General features: G+C 53.6%; 1 protein-coding gene across 5 annotated transcripts in view; it reads left to right on the top strand.

The window, feature by feature from the left end:
• Positions 1-19,331, top strand: part of ELF4 (E74 like ETS transcription factor 4) — a 38,525-nt gene that overhangs the window by 13,426 nt on the left and 5,768 nt on the right. For 4 of the 5 annotated variants that reach the window (XM_079911443.1, XM_079911445.1, XM_079911444.1 and 1 more), the window contains exons 2-5: positions 12,661-12,935; positions 16,867-17,038; positions 17,452-17,544; positions 18,883-19,074. In XM_079911443.1, coding sequence (XP_079767569.1) covers positions 12,864-12,935; positions 16,867-17,038; positions 17,452-17,544; positions 18,883-19,074 — 529 coding nt within the window. In that variant the 5' untranslated portion in view covers positions 12,661-12,863. Of the gene's footprint in view, positions 1-4,684; positions 4,802-12,660; positions 12,936-16,866; positions 17,039-17,451; positions 17,545-18,882; positions 19,075-19,331 lie in introns of all 5 variants that reach the window. The other variant, XM_079911442.1, reaches the window with a different exon arrangement.

Here is a 19,331-nt window from a genome sequence, read left to right as displayed (position 1 = left end):
CAGCAGCCCGAGCGCCTCATTTCTGTCCCGAGAGCCTGCAGATAGAGACAGTGACAATGTAGAAAGAGGGCATACCCTCCCCCAGCTTGTACAAGGTGGACGACGCGCTATGAATATTCAGCTCTCACTCCGGCAGGCAGCAAGCTCTCATCCACAGCCCCTGCCTGCGAGGGGTGTAGGGGTGCCTGCCTGGAGTGACGAAACCACAGCAGGTAGGGCCCTGGGCAGGCTGGCTGTGCCGGGCGGGGCAGGGCAGCCGACTGGGTGAGGCCCAGATTCCCCAGGCTGATAAGGCAGCCTGTAAACACCCAGCAAGGGGAGGGGGCAGAGGGCAGGCAACCACATGGCAAGAGAAGGGGGAAACCGGAGCCCAGGCCTAGCTGCAGGAAGTGGGGCTTGATGTGGAAACATCCTGTCCAGTGGGGACTAGACTGGTGGCCATCAGCAGTCATTCCCTCCACCACGGAGGCAAGCTTAGCACGCGGTGGGGCTGCCTAGGGGCCAGGCCAAGAACCTGATTCCTGACATCTCCAAAGGACATGATCAATGGGTCTCTATTATGGGTTAATTTACCACCTAGCACTGCTGGTGGGCAGGGGCGGTGGGGGGGAGTGAAATCAGGACCAGCTACCCCCCCCCCCATAGAGAAACTCAGCAGTGGAATCCTCTGAAAGCATCTGACTCTCATGGGAAAGTCCTGGTCGTCACTCTGCATGAGGAGCATCAGCTGGAACACCTAATCGTGTCCAGGCCCCCTGCAGCAGTCCAAGAAGAGCCCCGTATCCAACATGCCAGTCTCTTCCATCCTGCAGGGCTTTATAATTAGAACTGCAGACGGTCAGAGCTGGTGGAGCCTTTTGCAAAGGATCACCAGACTCATCCACTTCACTTAACAGATGGGGCCGCTGGGTCTCAGAGATGGGCAGGGACTTGGCCACGCTCATGGAGACCTAAGTTGAAGCCCCAGCTCTAGAGCATTTTCTACTCCTACCCTGTTGCTCTAGATCCAGCCGCCAACCCTCATGCATAGGGCTGCCTTGCACACTCGCTGAACCTCAGCAGTTATGCTTGTTCAGGGTTATGGGGAGGCTGATGGGAGGAGGGAGCTTCAGAATCAGAACTCCGAAGACCTGGAGTCTGGCCTGAGCTGTTCTATGAACTTGCGTGTGGCCTTGAGTGAGCCCTCTCTGGGCCACTTTTTTTTGTTAAATAACAGCTTTATTAGATATAATTATAATTCAATACCATACAATTCACCCAATTAAAGTATATAATTCAATGCCTTTTTGTATACTCACAGAGTTGTATGTCCTTCACCACAACCCATTTTAGAATATTTTTATTGCCCCATAAAGAAACTCTATACCCATTAGCAGTCACTCCCCATTTTCCCCCAACCTCCGAGCCTCAATTTTGAAGAGACACTGGCTATAGGAGTGTTTTAAGGGGAAAAAAACCCAGCAATGTTGTTTAGGCAGATGGGCTAACCCAGCTTACCGGGAACTTAGATACAAGTAGACCCTACCACAGAGAAGAATGGGGTGGGCCCAGCGATAGGCCCCTGGCCACAGACCTGGCACCTATGAGGTGTTCAGGGCTGACTTTCCATAAATATTTGAAAAAACATGTGAACCAACACCCTGAGATAAGAACCCAGACTTAAATTATGTGTAAGGTGAGAGCAAGTGTATATTTATGGGGCAGGGACCATGCCTAAGCCACTCCAGGTCTGAAGCCAGCAACACTCTGGAAGCAGTAGTCTCCTGAGGTACAGGAATAGAGTCAGCCTCCTTCATCAACAGAGCCGGAAGCCTTGTACTCCACAATACCTCTCCTCCACAGCTGGCCACAGGGGCTCAACTCGTCACCATTTTGCCCAGAAAGTTACGTTTCACCTATCAGATGGAGCTTTGAGGCATCTGGGACACAGGCCTGGGAAGCTTTTGTTGAAGGACATCGTAGGGGCTCCGAGCCTTCAACGTTGGGTGTTGTGAGCAAGCTCGGAGCTAGGAATCTGAGCAGGTGGTCGCCAGCATGGAGCAGTGGGAAAAAGCACAGACTCTGAGGTCACACAGGCCTGGGTTTGAGTTCTGCCTCCATTCTTGACAGGCAGTGTGACCTTGGTCCTGTTACCTCATCTTTTCTAAGCCTCACTTCTCCTGCTTGTAAAATGGAACTATTAAAACAGGATTATTACCAAAAGAGATGTAACTGGAAACAAAGTTCAAAGAGCGTACTAGTTGGAAATAAACCTGGGTTCAAACCCGGGCTCTGCCACTGACTAGCTACTTTGCGATGCTGTAAGAATGAAAGGACATAGCCCTACGGCAAGTGACTGGCGCGACACCAGCCCCGCGGCTTGTACCCAATAAATGTAAATCCGTGCCGTCTTCCCTATGCTCCACCCTGTCGCCCTGTTCGGTCCCCTTCCCCAGAAGCAGAGGAAACAGGCTGGCGTGATATCAGAGGGCACAAAAGAAAATCTTGCCCACTTTAAATGAGTACCCACGCCACTCTGCCCCTCCTGCAACATGCCCACGGCTGAGGCCACAGTGGCTACACCCGCCATCCCGGGTCCAACACTAGCTCAGATCAGTGCCAACCCCGCAAGCGCTTGCCCTGAGCTGGCACCGGTCTCAAGTGCTTCCACCCGCTCCGCCCAGTCAGGTGTGCTTTCCAAACACATGCCACCAGCTTTGAGTTGGGCTTGTAACCAAACCCTGTCCCTGGGTTTGCACTGCAGATGTAGGGAGGGGCCGGCAGGAGCCCGGGTGCACATCCAGATGTTGTCTCTGAGGCTTCCTTGGCATCCTCCATATCAGCTGTGAAGCAGTATTTACTCCAACTTGCGGGGTGGAGCGGGCACGCCCCTCAGGGGCGATGGGGCTCTATCGCAGGGGCGCTGGGTCTTTTTGGCTCTGGAGGCATGGAGGGAGGGGAGAGGGGGCGAAGCCAGACTGTTCTATTGACAGGAGGCCTGGCTGGTCAGGGCTCTTAGCCAAAAGCACAAGAAGATGACCTCTCAGAGCCGGGAGACCATCTTCCCATCCCTTTTCGTTGGCCCATTCAGACCATCATTTCTAGGGGTCCCCTTACCTTTAGCTTCGCTCACTGCTACTTGAACCTCATGGAACACTATTACCACAGGGGGCCAAGGTGGTTGTGTCTATCCACTGTTAGGACCCCATCCCAGGCACCAAGGCTTCTAGAACCATCATCATGTACTTCTAACTTGTCTTCAGGGGGACTGACAACTGGGCAGAGGTGCAGGGCCTCAGGCTACTACTGCTCCTCTGACCTATTGCCTTGGGAAGGCCTGGCAGAGCTTCCGGTCACCTGCCCGGATCCCTCACGGGCTCACAGCCCCACTGCTAGGAGCCCCACCTTGCAAAGGCAACTGGGAGGTATTTACAAGTAGAAGTCACCACACCAAATCAGCAGCGGCTGTGGAACGTGATAGCTTCCTGTTCCATCACCCAGAAAATGCCACTACCCTTGACCCGCATGTAATAGAATACTTTGCTCTCCATTGTTGCCTCTGTCCATCGGCGCTAGGGACAAAATCATGCAAAGTTTTGACGTGCCATTGATTTCAGTGTCACCTGCTGCTCCGAATTAACCACCATGGTTGGCCTGGTTTCCCCAGGCTCTCTCGCTTCAACCCGTCTCTCCATCTGAAGCCACCCAGGGCTGGTCCTCAGCCCAGGCAGAACTGACCTCAGCATTTACAGCCCACTCTTTCACCCAGCAGGCTCACTGTGCTCTCCAAGGTGATCGCTAGGTGAGGTGATGAGCTCATGTGTACTCATCTGCTAACAGGAGAGGGTTTGTGGAGACAGTCCCATCTCCCTCCCAGGTCCCGGCTCCCCCAGCCCAAGCAGGCTGGCAGAGGAGCTGCTGGGGCGTCCCCTTGTGTAGACAGCTGTCTCCTCAGCCTTCCTGTGAGGGATCCTCCCCACTCACCCACAGGGCCCCTCCCCTCGCTGCACTCTCTGACCTGTGTGGGGCAGGGGCGGGGCTGGGAGGGCCCGCAGGCCCTGAAGGGGAAACTGCTGAAACCCCTGGGACAGGAAGTGGCAGAGAGGGGCTGTTTCCTCTGGCAGAGCAGGGGTGCGGGGAGGGCTGGCCCTATCTCCTGCTCCACTGCCTGTCTGCTGTGGGCCCTGCGAGGCCGAGGAGAGCCGAGAGCCCTTCTTTCCCTGCCTCCACCCCACCCCGCAAAATGGAGGCTCCTGGACCACCGGGTGAGGGGGGGCGGTGCTTCCTCAGAGGAGGCCATGTTCATTTTGCCGGAAGAGGAGTTCGGAGAGAAGGGCAGACAGGTCAGCAGAAGGGAAGGGTCGGGCGGGGCAAGTGAGTATAAGTGAGGGGGCCCACAATGGTAGGGAAAGCCACAGCTGGGCAGGGGAACCTTCTGTAAGGTCTTGTTCTGAGAGAAAATGATCAGAATGGTGCCTGCTCAAAACTGTGAGTTGCAAATGCAGCAGATTGCTGAGTCTCTAAATTGTAGGGCTAGAAAGGGCCTGAGGCCATCCAGTCCAACCCCCCGCGCTGTGCAGCTGAGGAAACTGAGGCCAACAAAGCAAAAGTGACTTGCTCAAGGTCACACCGTGGGCAGAGCCAGGGCTAGAACTTTCTGATGAAAATTGGCAGTTTGTACTTGATGTTCCATGCCTCCCTCCAGGCACCTGTGAGTCTCCGTGACATTCTTCTACGAAAGGAGCTTGAATTTATTCACTCTGAAGGGGAGTGAAGCCTTTGGTCCAGGAGTCAGCAAACTTTTCCTGCAAAGGACCACATAGTAAGTAGTTTAGCCTTTGCGGCCCATGTGAACTCTTGTCACAGCAACTCAACTTACGATGCAGAACCACCACAGACAATACGTAAACGAATGCATGTAGCTGCATTCCAATAAAACTTTCTTTGTGGACACTGAAATTTGGACTTCATATAATTCTTCTGTGGCAGGAAATATTGTTCTTTTGATTTTTTTCCCCAATCCTTAAAAAAATACAAAAACCGTCCTTAGCTCACTGGCCACACAAGAAGACGGTGGGCTGGATTTGGCACATGGGCCATAGTTTGCAGACCCCCTGCTTTAATGTAAGTCAAGCTAAGGTGTTAAGAAGAGGAGAAGGAGGAGGAGATATATCAGGTGAGGAAGAAGCAGGTAAAGCTTTGTAAAGGAGGTGACATTTGCTTCAGATCTTGAACACCGTGTGGGAATTGGCGCTGCAGAAATTGGGGAAGGGCATATCAGGCCTAGGGGACAGTGTGAACAAAGACGCAGAGGTGGGGAAGTCATTGCGAATGTTAAATGTGTTCTGCACATGTGTGGCCTCATTGTTATTTGCCGGCCCTGGGTCTTTGGCTGCTGTCTGTTATCACCAAAGGAAAGGGTTGGCTTTTTTGAGGATGCCGGAGAGACAATGAGGAGGGGAGAAAGAAAGGTCACCTGGGAGTCACGGCAACTAGCTGTGTGACCTTGAGCAAGTCACTTCTCTTTCCTCGAGAACTCGGTGTCTGCAGTTGGATGACAGGAAGGATGGATGCCATGATCTTTCAGGTCCCTTTTAACTTTGACATCCTGAGACTGAGTCAAGGAGAGGCTTTCAGCCATGTGGGGGAGGGGGAGGGAGGAGCCCCCGCGAGCTCCCGGTTACATCGGGGCTGAAGGTGCCCTCCCTGTCTGCCCAGCCCAGCCTGTAGGCTCTTTCCACCTCATGCTTTCTCGAGCCCGCCTCTCTGTGCAGGGGACGCTGGACTGCCCCTTGCTTTTCCTTGCCTGGAAAGTAGCCAGTAGGGGAAGGGGGCGTTTGGAAGGGGCACCAAGAGCCAAGCAGGTCTCAAACCCCGCGCCACCCCTCCCACCTGGGGGAGCCCCAGATCCCAGCAGGGAGCCTCTGCATTCGTTTCTAGGACACATGCTGGCAGGGGCCTAGACAAAGAACACTGTCCCTTCAATAAAAGTTATCTGACTTAATATCCTTTTGGTGCCCAGCCACAGATTGCCCCAGCTTCTAAAAAACCCACTAATAAATTTAATTAGCCTCTGGTCAGTGTGTCTGTCCCCCGCCCATCCCCCCCACCCCCCCCCCCCCGTGGAAGCAGGCAGGCCTTACTGGGGGCAGGGGTGGGGGTGGAGTGTGTGCCATTCGAAGCATTTTCATTCAGCACATGCAGCTTTCTGCTACAGTGTCCAGAATGCCAGCCTCGCCAGGCCAGGCCTGCTCCTCTGGCCACTGAAGGCCTGTCGAGGCCCCACCCGCCAGGGTGTGTGTGTGCGTGTGTGTGTGCGTGTTCGTGTGTGTGTGTGTGTGTGTGTGTGTGTGTGTGTGTGTGTGTGTTTAGCAAAATGACTGTCTGGGCCCTCTTTTTTCCACCATTAATCCTGGATTTTTCAAGATAATCCCAACTTCAAAATGTCCAAACTGAGCTCATGTTCTTGCCATATTTCCTGCCCCAGTCACTCTATCTTTTACAATTCTCACAGCAAGAACAGGTTGCAATCTTGAGGTCTCTGCAATTACTGTATGGCCCTGTACTCTGTCATTTTATTCCTTCAGGGTGGCCCTGGGATTCACCTCCTTGGCTCCAGGTGCCCCACCTGGTCCCCTTCCATCTCCTCCACTCATGCACTCAGAACAAACTGATCTTCCTTGGGAACTGCTTGCTTTATGCCCCTCCCTTGCTCAAGAATCAACAGTAACTCCCAGTTGCCTTCCAGATCAAGTTCAAATTCCACCACCTGGTGAATCGAGGCCTATGCACTTATCCCCCTGATTTCCCTGCCCCCCCAGCCAGTCCCACCTCCTCCCCATAGTCAAACTGGTTTCCGCTCTCCACCATGTTTGATGATTGTTGGTTATGTCCCCCCCTCAGCCTCCATTTCATCCCACCACTCCATTTCCCTTTCTTCCTGTCCATCTAGGTAAAGATATCCTGAATGCTTAATGCATGACCTCAGCCAAAGAGACACAGATCTGACCAGGAAATCTAAAAACACACTTAGGGGGTAACACAGGGCTCTCACCTACATTGACCTGCTGGCCTTCCACAACAATCCCGTGAGCTAGGGAGGATGGCCTCGTTTCCCGGAGGAAGAGGGTGACCTGCCTAAGCCCCAAGGCAAAGCTGGGTCCTCTCGCTGGGAAGCCCGTGCCCTTACAGTCTGCAGGGACTTCTGGGGTCTTCTAGGCTGTGGCTGGCAGCGCACCCCGCTGGGGTTCAGTAGCTGGCCTGGATTTGGCTTTGCCCGCTTTCCCGCAGCATGTTCTCCCCATCACTGACTTGTTCTTCGCTTCCCAGGAGCGCTTGGTGCCCCTCTGCCTCCTGCTGGTCCCTGGAGCTCCGGAGATGAGGGTGTGGTGGCTGCAGGCACCTCCAGGGAGCGCTCTTTTGGCTTTCTCAGGCCAGGCCCCTGGGAGTCAGGACAGCTGGGGAAATAGGTTCCCTTTGTCATAGCCCTCCCCCCATCCCACTGGGGCTTCTTCAGTGCTCTTGCCACATAACCACAACCCAGAGGGCTAGGGCTGGTTGGAGGTGGTGAGGACAGGGGACTGGGAGCACTCCTTCAACCACAGCAGCCTGTCCCTCCCTACAGGGCCCCCATCCCAGGAGAGGAGCCAGCCCCTTCCAAGCCAACAACTGGAAGCCTGCAGCCCACCCTATCTATGTTCTAGAGCCATGGGGGGCATCCAGGAGCTTAATGGGGTCCCCAGCCCCCTTGCTCTCTGGGAGGTCACCTGGAACTCATCATCTGAATGAGTGTGTTTTAATTTTCAAAGCACTTTCCCACCACCATCTTCATTCACCCGAGACTCCCTGGTGAGCAGCTGCTAGGCCTGGATTCCCCTCAGCCCTCACCCATCTTAAGGATGACAGAGACCACAGCCCAGAAAGATGGCTGACTTTTCCGGGGTCACACCTCTTGTTGGGTCTCCTGGAGAAAGAGGAGCAGACGTCTCTGTGCCTGCGACCTGCAGCCCTGACCCCTCCTCCAGTGCGCCAGCTCCGGCGGGAAAGTAGGGGCAGGCCTAGAGCTGAGAAAGGGCAGGGGCAGTTGGAGAGGAGCTCTGGGCCTGCCTTACCATCAGAGCTGTGACAAACCATACACGGGAATCAGGCAGTGACCGAGGGCCAAGGAAGGAAACTGGGTTTCTTGTAAATAAGCGCAGAGAAACCCCAACCAACAGAGCTTGCAAAACCTTTATTTTTTTCCCTCCCTCTTCCTGATTTCATCTCAAATGGAGGGAGTGGTAAGAAGGCAGGAATAGAGGAGAAGAAGCTGACAAAATAGCTGTGGCCGGGGCCCCTTCGCTGGGCATCTGTTCGAGGAGGGGGGTCTAGCTGGCTGCTTGGAGTCCAGCTCTAGTTGGACCAAGGTTGTGCAGGAGTCCCACACTTGGCTTACTTCTGCTACGTCCATGGCTACAGACTGGACCCCCGAGTCTGGCCCTCTGCCTCTTAAATACACGCCATTGGTCATGTGGTGCAGTGTGCAAACGTGCAGCGTGATGACTATTGGAGGAGGGGCTGTTTTTAAGTAGAGGGTACAGCTGTTCCTGGGGTAGTTTCCATTTTGTTTGTGGTTGTGGGGGCGGGGTGTTGAGGGAGTGGGAAATGGCATGAAGGAAATTGTCACTTCCTTTCCAGAGAATTCCAGAAAGGTTTCAGGGAGGACGGGGTATTTCAGGAGTGAGAGCTGGCTGCGAGAGGGCGAGGAACTGGAGAACTCTGCTCTGTGGGCCCAGCTGACCATCTGGCCCCCATGTTTGCCGGCGCGTGTGAAAATGCCACGGGTGTTATTAGTGATTCTGTGAGAGCCATTGGCTCAGCCGAACGGGTGTAGATTTAAACTTGCTCCATGGAGACTGTGGACGTGGCTTTCACATAGGGGCTGTTTCCTGTAGGGGAGGCCCAGATGGGTGGGTGCTGGACACCGCTTGACATGTTCCAGTGACAGCCCCAGAAAGGGTCTGTACGTCTGAAGGGGGCCCAGCTGTGATGACGCAGGAACAGCCCAAACCACTTCTGTTTTGCTATTTTGGTTTTGAAATGCAATCACAACCACAGAGAACCAGAGGTGTGTGTTTGCAGGCGGGGGGTGTGGGCACCCTCGCTTTCTTGCTCCCTCCTGTGGCGTGCGTGTGCACACACACACAGGCCGGGGGCCATATGCTCTCACAAAGGCTTTGCTTTCAGCCCAAGTAGGACAGGCCATGGGAGCCAGGGATACTGCAGTGGCCTCAAAGGGAGTGGAGCTCTTGCCACCCTGGGAGTGGACTTTGACTGGAGCCAGCTGTGAGCTTTGCAATGATGGGGCGGGGTGGGAGGAACTCAGCACCGGTTACTAAGGGTAACCAGGTGCCCGATTCCTTGAGCCAAGTGTCCTTGTGGACCTTCCTAGCCCCCCACTCACCCATGAGGCGGTGTCCAGGGCTCTAGGCCAGTGAATGTGTGTCCCAGGGCGTCTGTAAGGACGCCAGGGAGGGGAGCCCCTGTGCGGGCCTCCCCGGCCTCCAGCAGGGCGGGCCTTCTTGTGCTGGTGGCTTCTTTGGTTTCAGGTTCCTGGGAGAGGGAGGTTATTTTGAGGGACTTGGGGGAGAGTGAGTGAACATGCAAATGCGCCTCTCCCCACCTCTCACTTTCAAATCCTCAAACATCTGAAGGGGGAAGGGTGAAACCTTCTGGACTGGAAGGTTCCATGGGGGTGAGGGGAGACTTTTCTTAGCTTCCCACCCCCACCCCACACACCTCTTCACCTTAACTTCAGGCTAGAGCTCTCGGGCAGAACAAGAGACCAGGATCAGCCTTGGGTGCTGGCTGCAGCCCCACAGTAGCCACAATTCTGGGCCGTTGGGACCTGCACCAACCAAGTCCTGAATTTGGATATTTAGACACGCTGATACCTAAAGACGGCAATTGGATTTGTCTCTATCTTGTATTTCAAACCTCTCCTTTTTGCCTTGATGGCCAAGGGTTCCATCCAATCCAGTGGGAGCTGCCTTCCCTCTCCCACCACCCCCCTAGGAGAGCGGGCCTGGTGGGGGCTCACCCCAAGGACCCATGGGCCACGTACACATTCTGCTACTGGCATTCTTCTCCTGGGAAGCAAGAGGACTTTGAGTTTTCCGTGTGTGGGGCCAGGTGGCCGTGGCGGCCCTCTCGCCAGCAGAACCCTGAGCCCCGCCCCGGCCCACTCCACCACAGCCAGCTTCTGCCAGCCGGCATCGGCTTGGTGTGCAGCCAGTATTAGCTCGGGCTTGTCATTCTCACAAAGGCAGGCCTGGCGGAGGAGGAACCGACGACTGAGCTTGTGGCTGTGCTGGCCCAGACAGGACCAGAGCCCTTTGACACACAGAGGCTCTCACGCACACATCCCCACACCCTGCACATATGTATATCTACAGTGTGTTTGCATACCCGCAGCAAACCCCCTCCCGAGCTCCCCCATTGTAAATTACAGTGCAGAAATACACAGATGTAACACACACAGAGCGCACACGTTTCTCTCTCCCCTGTAAGCTAGAGCACGTGACACCCACCCCACACCCAGTGTATGCATGGGTATACTTATTGCCCAGAAAACACACCTCACTGGTACTAGCTGACCAGTACCATTCATTCATGTGTTCGTTCCACAAACATACATTGAGCGCCTGCTACACGCCCAGCACCGTGCAAGGTGCTAAAGTTTCATCCATGCCCTCAGTGAAGCCACGTTCTAATGGGGGAGGTAAGGGAGGTGCACGGAACTGTGAAGAGAAGCCAAACTGATGAGCAAACCTGGAGGGAAAGGCCATGGCGGAATGACCTCGGAGGAGAGAGGGGCAGACACAGGAGTTTCATGTTTAGACAAAGTGGGATTAGGTGAAAGTGATCGCCTTTCATTTGATTAGTATGAGAATGCTTCCTGGGGGCAGACGGCTGGCCTGTGGGAGGGCGGGAGCTGCGGAATGCGGGCCTTGGGGCACTTTGGCTGGGGGAGACAGACCTTCCAAGCATAAATGGCCCTGGGAGGCTTCTCCAGGAGGCCACAGGCTCCCGGGTCACGTGCAGGTGGGGGGGGGGCGGGGTGGTGGTGGTGGTGGAAAGCCGTGCTAGCAGGGCTCAGCCTCTCATTCACCCAAAGGGAAACTAATAAGACCTGCCACGTTGACTTGAGAGACTTCTCAAAGTTTTTGCTTGGGGGTGGGTGGAAAGGTGTGGGGGGGGGGGCGGAGCCAGCCCTGTGGGCTAACGGAAAGGAAGTGGGAGAGGCCTGGGTGTCTCCTGTGGGGGAGAGTGCTCATCAGGGAGGTCACCCGTGATATCCCCCTCCCTTTCCTCCCCTTTGTCCCTCTCTGAAGTTCCTCCTTTCTTTACGGGCCAGGAGAAGGTTTTGCCACCCTGACACAGCCAAAGGAGTGTCGAGGAGCTGGGGGTCAAGTGTGTCGCTCCTCCTATGGTGCGTGGAGCCGGTTCTTCAGACGCTTATGGTTGAACCAGGCTGTTCGTAGACCTGCCGCACCTACACACACGCGGGTACCACGCAGAGCAGAACCCTCGGGGCCAAGGCCGTGCTACCTGAGTGTTGGGGCTGGAGATGCTGACCGCGCTGGAGGGAGGGGCGTGGGAGGGGAGCCAGGGCTCTGGGAGGCAGGCCTGGGTGCTGCGCAGACGCCTCGAGAAGGGCAGCGAGCACAGGAAACAATCAGAGGCCCGGGTGCCATGTGAGCACCCGAGGTACAGACTGTGAGTGCCACAGAGGACAGACGTGTGGACTGCAGCAGACAGATCTCCTGGAAGAGGGGGGCCCTGAGCTGGCCCTGGACGATGGGGAAGGTCCCCTGCGCCCTTCCCCCAGCTGCGGCTCTCCTCGCCGGTTCCCAGGGTGACAGTTCAGTATTGAAACTGAAAGCAAAGCTAAACCAAGAGCGCAAGCCACATATGGCACAGAGGCCATCATCTCTGGCGGGCGGCGGCGGTGGCTGGGTGGTGACGAGAGCGCAGGACATGCGGCCCACCTGTCCCTCTGTCTCCAGGCTCTCTGGAGGCGTGGTTGAGTCTGAAAGTCCCATCCCCTCAAGCAGGGTCAGGCTGTCACTGGCCCTGACAACACAACCCCTACAGTGAGACATGACTTCCACTGTGGACTCTGCCCTTCAGAACTCAGTGGCCTCTACTCCCAAGGCAAACCAAGCCAGGCAGAGCCTAGAAGACCATCCTGTGCGCCCAAATGTCCCCACCCCAAGTCTCGCACGCAGATTCTTTCCCCAGCCAAGGGTACTGTAGGGATTCTTCATGCTCCATCCATGAGGCCAGATGGGCTGCCCCTGGCTTCCCCTGTGGCCGCATCCTGGGGATTAATCTTCAGAATGGAGAGAGCCCGAACTCCCGCTATCTCTCACCTTCTCCAGAGGGCGTGGGAAGGGAGGGAGGCCAGCTCAGGTGCAGATGCTGGTGACCCAGACTGGCATCGAGGCTCAGCCTCTTCCCTCTCAAGGCGACTCAATTTTCTCTTCTTCCTTCTTTCCTTACCTGCCTCCTTTTCTTTTCCCTCCCCCTTCTGCTCCCACTGTCCTCCACTTTTGGCTATCCCTCTTCTGGCAGTCTGTCCTAGGAACAGAGCTCAAGGAAGGTGACTTACTCACTGCCCCGTCTCTCCCTTCTCTGTAGGTCGCTCCTGCGCTTGGCCCAGCTCAGCATGCAGCCTTGAACCTGGCTTAGGCCACCACCTACTCCAGCTCTCTACAACCCCTATTTTACCGTGGCTCGTGGTGTGGGCTCTAGGCTCCAAGGTACAGCATCTCTTCATTTAGGAAACCCCACGCCTCCAGAGGGCCCTGCGGATCCTGCAGTCAGCTCTCTGAGAAGACAGCATGGCTATTACTCTGCAGCCCAGTGACCTGATCTTTGAGTTTGCAAGCAACGGAATGGATGACATCCACCAGGTATGGCCCCAGAGAACAGAACCTGGTCAGCCAGCGCAGACAATCAGATAGACACAGAGAGGCAGGCAGACAGCCAGTGAGCTGGCCGACCAGCCAGCTAGCCAGAAAGCAAATATTGTTGTTGTTGTTGTTTTAATGTATATTTTATTTATTCATTTATGTATGTTTATTTTTGGCTGCGTCGGGTCTTAGTTGCGGCACACGGGATATTCGTTGCGGCATGCAGGATCTTTTGTTGTGGTGCGCGGGTTCTTCGTTGCAGCGCTTGGACTTCTCTCTAGTTGTGGCATGCGGGTTTTCTCTCTCTAGATGAGGCATGCGGGCTCAGTAGTTGTGGCACGCGGTCTTAGTTGCCCCGCAGCACGTGGGATCTTAGTTCCCTGACCAGGGATCAAACCGGCATCCCCTGCATTGGAAGGCAGATTCTTTACAACTGGACCACCAGGAGAGTCCCAGTCAGCAAATATTGATCAAGCACCTACTAGGTTTAGGACATAGGGGCTGCTTGCCAGCCAGACTGTGCACCAACGCGCCCCATGCGGCCAGGCAGTAGTCATCGCGTGGTCGTTTAGTGAGCTGGTTTTGCCCACGTGCAGTTACAGGGCACGTAAAGTTCCCAGGCCAGCCAAGCAGCTGCTAAGTACACTAGCTGAGCTGTCAGTCAGCAACGGGCTGAATGCACACGTGTACACTGACCTCCATGTGCATTTTTGGCCACTTTGCTTCACCTCCAGTGTCACAGTGAGAAAGGTGCTGGGACAACCACATAGCGGGACTGAGAACTGCCAGCTGGCACCGCAGGGTACAGTCCAACCCCCAGCACCTTCAGACTCATGTCTCTAGCCGGTGGATGAGCCCTTCCATAACCGTCTTTTCAGCCTCGATCTAAGGATTCAGGATAAACTGGAGATAGGTTCCTCTGGTGGGAGGAAATTGGAAAACAGGACAGGATTCTGGCACTCAGGCCCCCACTGCTCCATACCTTGCCTGGCACTAGGGTACTTATATGTACCCGTTGGATGGTGTCCTGGCACACTCATCCCTACCCTCCACTACCCTCCTTCCACACACTGGAGAAGAAGAGGCAGCCAGGTCCGGCAGAAGGAATGGAAGATTAGAAGTCCAAAGCCCTGGGTTCTGATCCCAGTGTGGCCACAGTGTCACCTGGGCAAGTCCTGTCCGCGACCCTATCTGGCTGCCATCTCCCCATCTTCACCAAGAGGAGGTCCAGCTGGATTATCTCCAAGGGCACCCCAGCCTAATTCTGATGCTGTCTATCCCAGATCCCTGTGAGGATGGGAAACTTTGTCCAATCTCTAGTGACCTACCAAAGGCTGCCCCCTAGTGGGCTTGGAGTACATGGTACTTTCTGTCCAGCTAGGTCTTAACCTAAAGTTGCTCAGTTTTATCCAGCATCTCTGGCGTGCCTAACTTCCTGGACGAAGGGAAGAAAAATCTAACTCTACCTGGGTTCTCAACTCCGCTAGTCACTTTTTAACTTGTTTCTAGTCCACTCAGCAATTATTTCTGTTCTTCATAAAGGCTGCTCTTCACCGAAGCTGTTCTTCCCTCCCGACCCCACGCCTGCCCCTCCACCCTCAGCAGACAGCCTCTCCTCCAATCCACAGAGAAGCTCAAACCCAGGGACACCCTCACTTTCCCTCCCTTCTCCCTCTTAGCAATAACATCACCTGTTCCTATTTCCTTTCCTCCGGCCTGGGGCAAAGAAGTGACCCTCTTCCTTCCAAGGGTAACACCTACCCCAGTGCTTAATCTCTTCTCTCCTGCCGCCTTCAAGACCTCACACCATCCATCACCTCCTCTCTCTCGTACCTTTCAGACCTCCCACACCTGTCTCCTCAGCCTAGAACATTTTCATGTCTCCCCAACCCTAAAAGAAACCCTTTCCTCCCTTCTGCCCACCTCCTCCAACATACCACCTTCTTAGGTCTGTTCTTCTCCCCAGTGTAGCCTCCACCCTCTGGGTTTACTTTTTCACCTCCCTTCTCTCACTCTTTTTAGGAAACAATTTTTGTTGCAAAATATACTGTGAATACAAAAGAGGTAACGTATAATGGAAAAGAATCTGAAAAAGGCCATATATATGTGTGTGTATATGTGTGTGTGTGTATGTATAACTGCATCACTTGGCTGTACACTTGAAACTAACACAACATTGTAAATTAACTATACTTCAATTTAAAAAATGAATACAAAAGAGTGCATAAATTATATATATATATATATATATATATATATATATATATTTAAAGAATAACTATAAAGTGAACACGCATTAACTCACCACCCAGGTTAAGAAATAAAACGTTACTTGTCTCCTAGAAGCCCCTGATGCCTAAAGCACCTAATGAGAACCTACTGTATGCCAGACCCTGTTCTAAGCGCTTTATCTACATTGATCTGTTTAAAAAACCCTGTGGGGTCAATAATATGACCGCCCCAGTTTTATAAAGGAGGAAACCGATGCACAGAAAGGTTAGGTAACTTGCGCAAGATCACACTGCTCGTAAATAGCAGAGTTTGGTTTCAAACCCAGGTAGTCTGGCTCTAGATCAGCACAGTCCAATAGAATTTTCTGAGATGCTAGAAATGCTCTAGATTTGCGCTGTCCAATGTGGGGCCATGTGGCTATGGAGCACTTGAACTATGGCTGGTGCAACTGAAATTTTAATCTTGAAAAAAGGTACACAGTCACCGGTGGCTAGTGGCTACAGTACTGGACCGGTAGCTCTAGACTCTGTGGCCTTAATCACTACGCCCACCTGCCTGCCTCCCTCTGTCCGTCCTCCCTGAGATCTGTTGTAATGTGTTTTGAGACCCCAGCACTCCCCTGAAACTGCTCTAGCCAGGTGACTGCCCAGCGGCCAAACCCAAAGCCAGTTTCATCGCTTTTATTCTTCTGGATCCTTCAGGAACATTAGGCAGAACTGAGCATTCTCGTTCTTTTTTTCATGAAGAAAGAATTAACAGACTCATGAAAGAAAATTTGGAAAATACAGACAAGTAGAAAAGAAAAAAATCACCCAAAGTCTCACAACCAAAATATATAATTATTATGAACATCCTGGTATATTTCTTTCTATTCGTCATTTTTAAAAAACAGTTGTGATCACACTCATTTTTTAAATTTAGCTTTGTTTGATTTTAGAACAACTATGTCCTCTGGGGGTCAAATTCTCATCCCAATAATTTTCTCCACTCCCAGGGATGAGCTCTTGGATACATATTTTTGACTCCCTGAGGTGTCTCCATTTTAAGTATCTCAGTGGTGCCTCCAACTCACCATATTCAGACACTTTCTCCCTTATCTTTCTCCAAAAACCTACTCCTCGTCATTCTGGGTTCCCCCTTAACAAGAACAGTATCCCCATGCACCCACTGAATCAAGCTGGAAATCAGAACCCTCTCCCCCATCCAGGCAGGGACTAGGCCCTTACCTTCCTACCTCTATAATGCCTCTGTTCTTCTGTCTTCATTCCTACTCTCATGACCACAGACTGAGCCCTAAGATGTTCACAATCTGAGCCCCTAACCCTGGTACCCAACCTGAGCATAGGCTGAGTCCCTCGCCCTTTTTGCCATTGACGAATCCTTTCCCACTGGCTTCAGAATGAGCTTTATCCTTCTCATAGACTGAGCACTAACCCTGTTCACCGATTAACCCATAACTACGACCAGTTAGAACTGTCTGCCCCTGGTTGAGTGCAGCTGGTACAGAGTTAACCCATCTCTATTCATTAAGAACCCACTCAAAGCATCACCTAGTGAGGTTGGACCCAGAGCAATGTCATGCCCTACAAAGGACAGCCCCTGAGGGATCCAAGAATTAGGAATTGCAAGAAGGGTCAGTACGGAGGGCTTCCTGGGAGAGGCGGGTGAGCCCTGAACCAGATCCCTCTCTTTTCCATAGCTGGAAGACCCTTCAGTGTTCCCAGCTGTGATCGTGGAGCAGGTCCCCTACCCCGAATTACTGCATCTGTACTCAGGCCTGGAGCTGGACGACGTTCACAATGGCATCATAACAGACGGGACCTTGTGCATGACTCAGGATCAGATCCTGGAGGGTAGTTTTTTGCTAGCAGGTCTGTTTCCTTCCTGGGCAGAGAAGGTGTGGAGGAAAAAAGGGTTCTGTCTTCAGGGAACAGTAGTCCACAATGGCTTCTAGTGACCCCACGCAGCCAAGGTCAAGGCCCCCAACAGTTGGAAGTTAGATGGGGTGATTAGGATAAGCAGGAGGTAGTACCACTTCAGAGAGGAGAAACCACCTAAATGGATTCATGATCTCCTGAGATGGAGCGGGACAGTGAGGGGAGACCAGCTGGGATGGGTGTAGAGAAAGGTGGAGAATCAGGGTGGGAGGCGCGCTGGTCCCCTCCCGGCTGCCCCCGGGCTCCTTAGCTCCATTCTCTGAGCTGGCCCTGGTTGTAGCTGCATCCACTGCCCTATGCCCTGAGGGAACTTTTCTTCTCCCCCACATCATGGAACCTGGCACCAGATGACAATGAAGCAACCTCGCAAACCATGTCAACCACTGAAGTCTTGCTGAACGTCGAGTCTCCCAATGACATCCTGGATGAGAAGCAGATCTGTAAGTTTGAACCCTAGCGCCTTAAGTTGAAGCAACACAAAATTCCCTTAAAAATATCACATCCGTGTATTAGATTCTCAGGGACATGTGCGCGCACCCACACCCACCCATATACACGTGCACGTGCTCTTTGGCTGTGACTGGAATGGGAAGGGCAGGACGGCACTGGAGACAAGCAAAGATGGCCAGGGTGACTGTTTGGGTTTTTTTTTTTTCTAGTTTTTCAATTATGGTAAAATACACATAACATAGCATGGACCACCTGAACCATTTTTCAGTGTGCAGGTCCGTGGTATTAAGTACATTTGTTATGTTGTGCAGCCGCCACCTTGTAAAACTGAAAGTCTGTCCCCATGAAACACTAACTCCCCATTTCCCCTTCCCCTCAGCCCCTGGCCACCACCATTCTACTTTCTGTGTCAATGAATTCGACTCCTCTAGGGACCTCAGATAAGTAGAAGCTTACAGTACTTGTTTTGGAGGGACTGGCTCATTTCACTTACGTAATGTCCTCAAGGTCCGTCCATGTATAGCATGTGTCAGAATTTCCTTCCTTTTTAAGGCTGAATACTATTGGTCAGGGTAACTTCAGGCCCCTCTGCTGTCTTGCTGAGCTCCCAGGAAGACCGTGCAGGGTGTGGCCTCCTCATCCCTTCACTGTTCTGGGAGGTTGGCCCCTACCTCCTCCGATGGCCCCCGAGGCAGCCTTCTCCCTCAGCACCCCCCACGCACTTGCCGTGACTCCACAGGAGGATTCCTGGCCCCAACTGCCCCTTCCCAAGGAAGCACTGGGATACAGTGGGGGAAAGGAAGCCCTGAAGCTGCAAATTCTGAATCCTAGCATTCCTAATCCCGACTCTGTCACTAATATTCATTCAGGATGCAACAAATATTTTCTGAGTGCCTGCATGTACCAGGCATGTGTGACCAGCTTGCTGTGTGACCTTGGGCACATGCTCTGCCATCTCTGGGTCTCAGTTTCCTCACCAGAAAAGCAGAGGAATTGGGCTAAATGATGTCTAAGGCTCCTTCCGGTTGTGAAATGAGTAGATGACTAAATCAAGGTGGCCCTTTTCCTTGGGTGTCACCTGGAACTTCCCCACCACCAGCAGTGCGCTATAAACGTGGCCGCCGTGATTGGGGCCAGCTCGTGCCCACAGCTCTGCAGATGTTTCCTCTCCTAGTGTTGTGAGACACGGGAGGCGTTTTCAGGTGTATCCTGTGTCTGGGGCCGTGGGGAATGGCGCCTCGCCCCGCCCCGCCAGGAGCCCACTGTTCTCTTGAGCACTGGGAGACCATGCCCTGGGCCGCACCCACCTCAGGCCTTTCTTCTTGCAGTCAGCACCTCCGAAATGCTTCCAGACCCGGACCCTGCTCCAGCCGTCACTCTGCCCAGCTACCTGTTTCCTGTCTCTGAGCCCGACGCCCTGAACAGGGCTGGTGACACTGGTGGCCAGGAGGAGTGCTGTCTGGAGGAGAAGGTCCCCAGAGAAGAAAGTACCAAGAAGACTGGAAAATCGAAGAAGAGACGTAAGAGAGAGAAGGGGGGGGAGAGGGGAGAGTGTTCCTTTAGGGGGGTGGGCAGTAGGAGGGGCTCAGGGATACCATAAGTAGGGGTGAGTGTCGGGGTTAGGTTCACAGACACATTTAAGAGAACAGCTCTCCGGTGTGGCGGGATGGACAGAAAGTCCTCCCTTCTGGAAAGACGGGCCCCATCAGGTGGCCTGCCCAAAGCCTGACATTTCCCAGGCCACCCCCATCTGCCCAGCAGATATGTAAACTCTTAA

The sequence above is a fragment of the Stenella coeruleoalba genome (assembly GCF_951394435.1).
Source record: "Stenella coeruleoalba genome assembly, chromosome: X".
NCBI lineage: Eukaryota > Metazoa > Chordata > Mammalia > Artiodactyla > Delphinidae > Stenella > Stenella coeruleoalba.
Note: the sequence above shows the minus strand (reverse complement) of the source record. Positions and strands in the feature narration are given on the sequence as shown.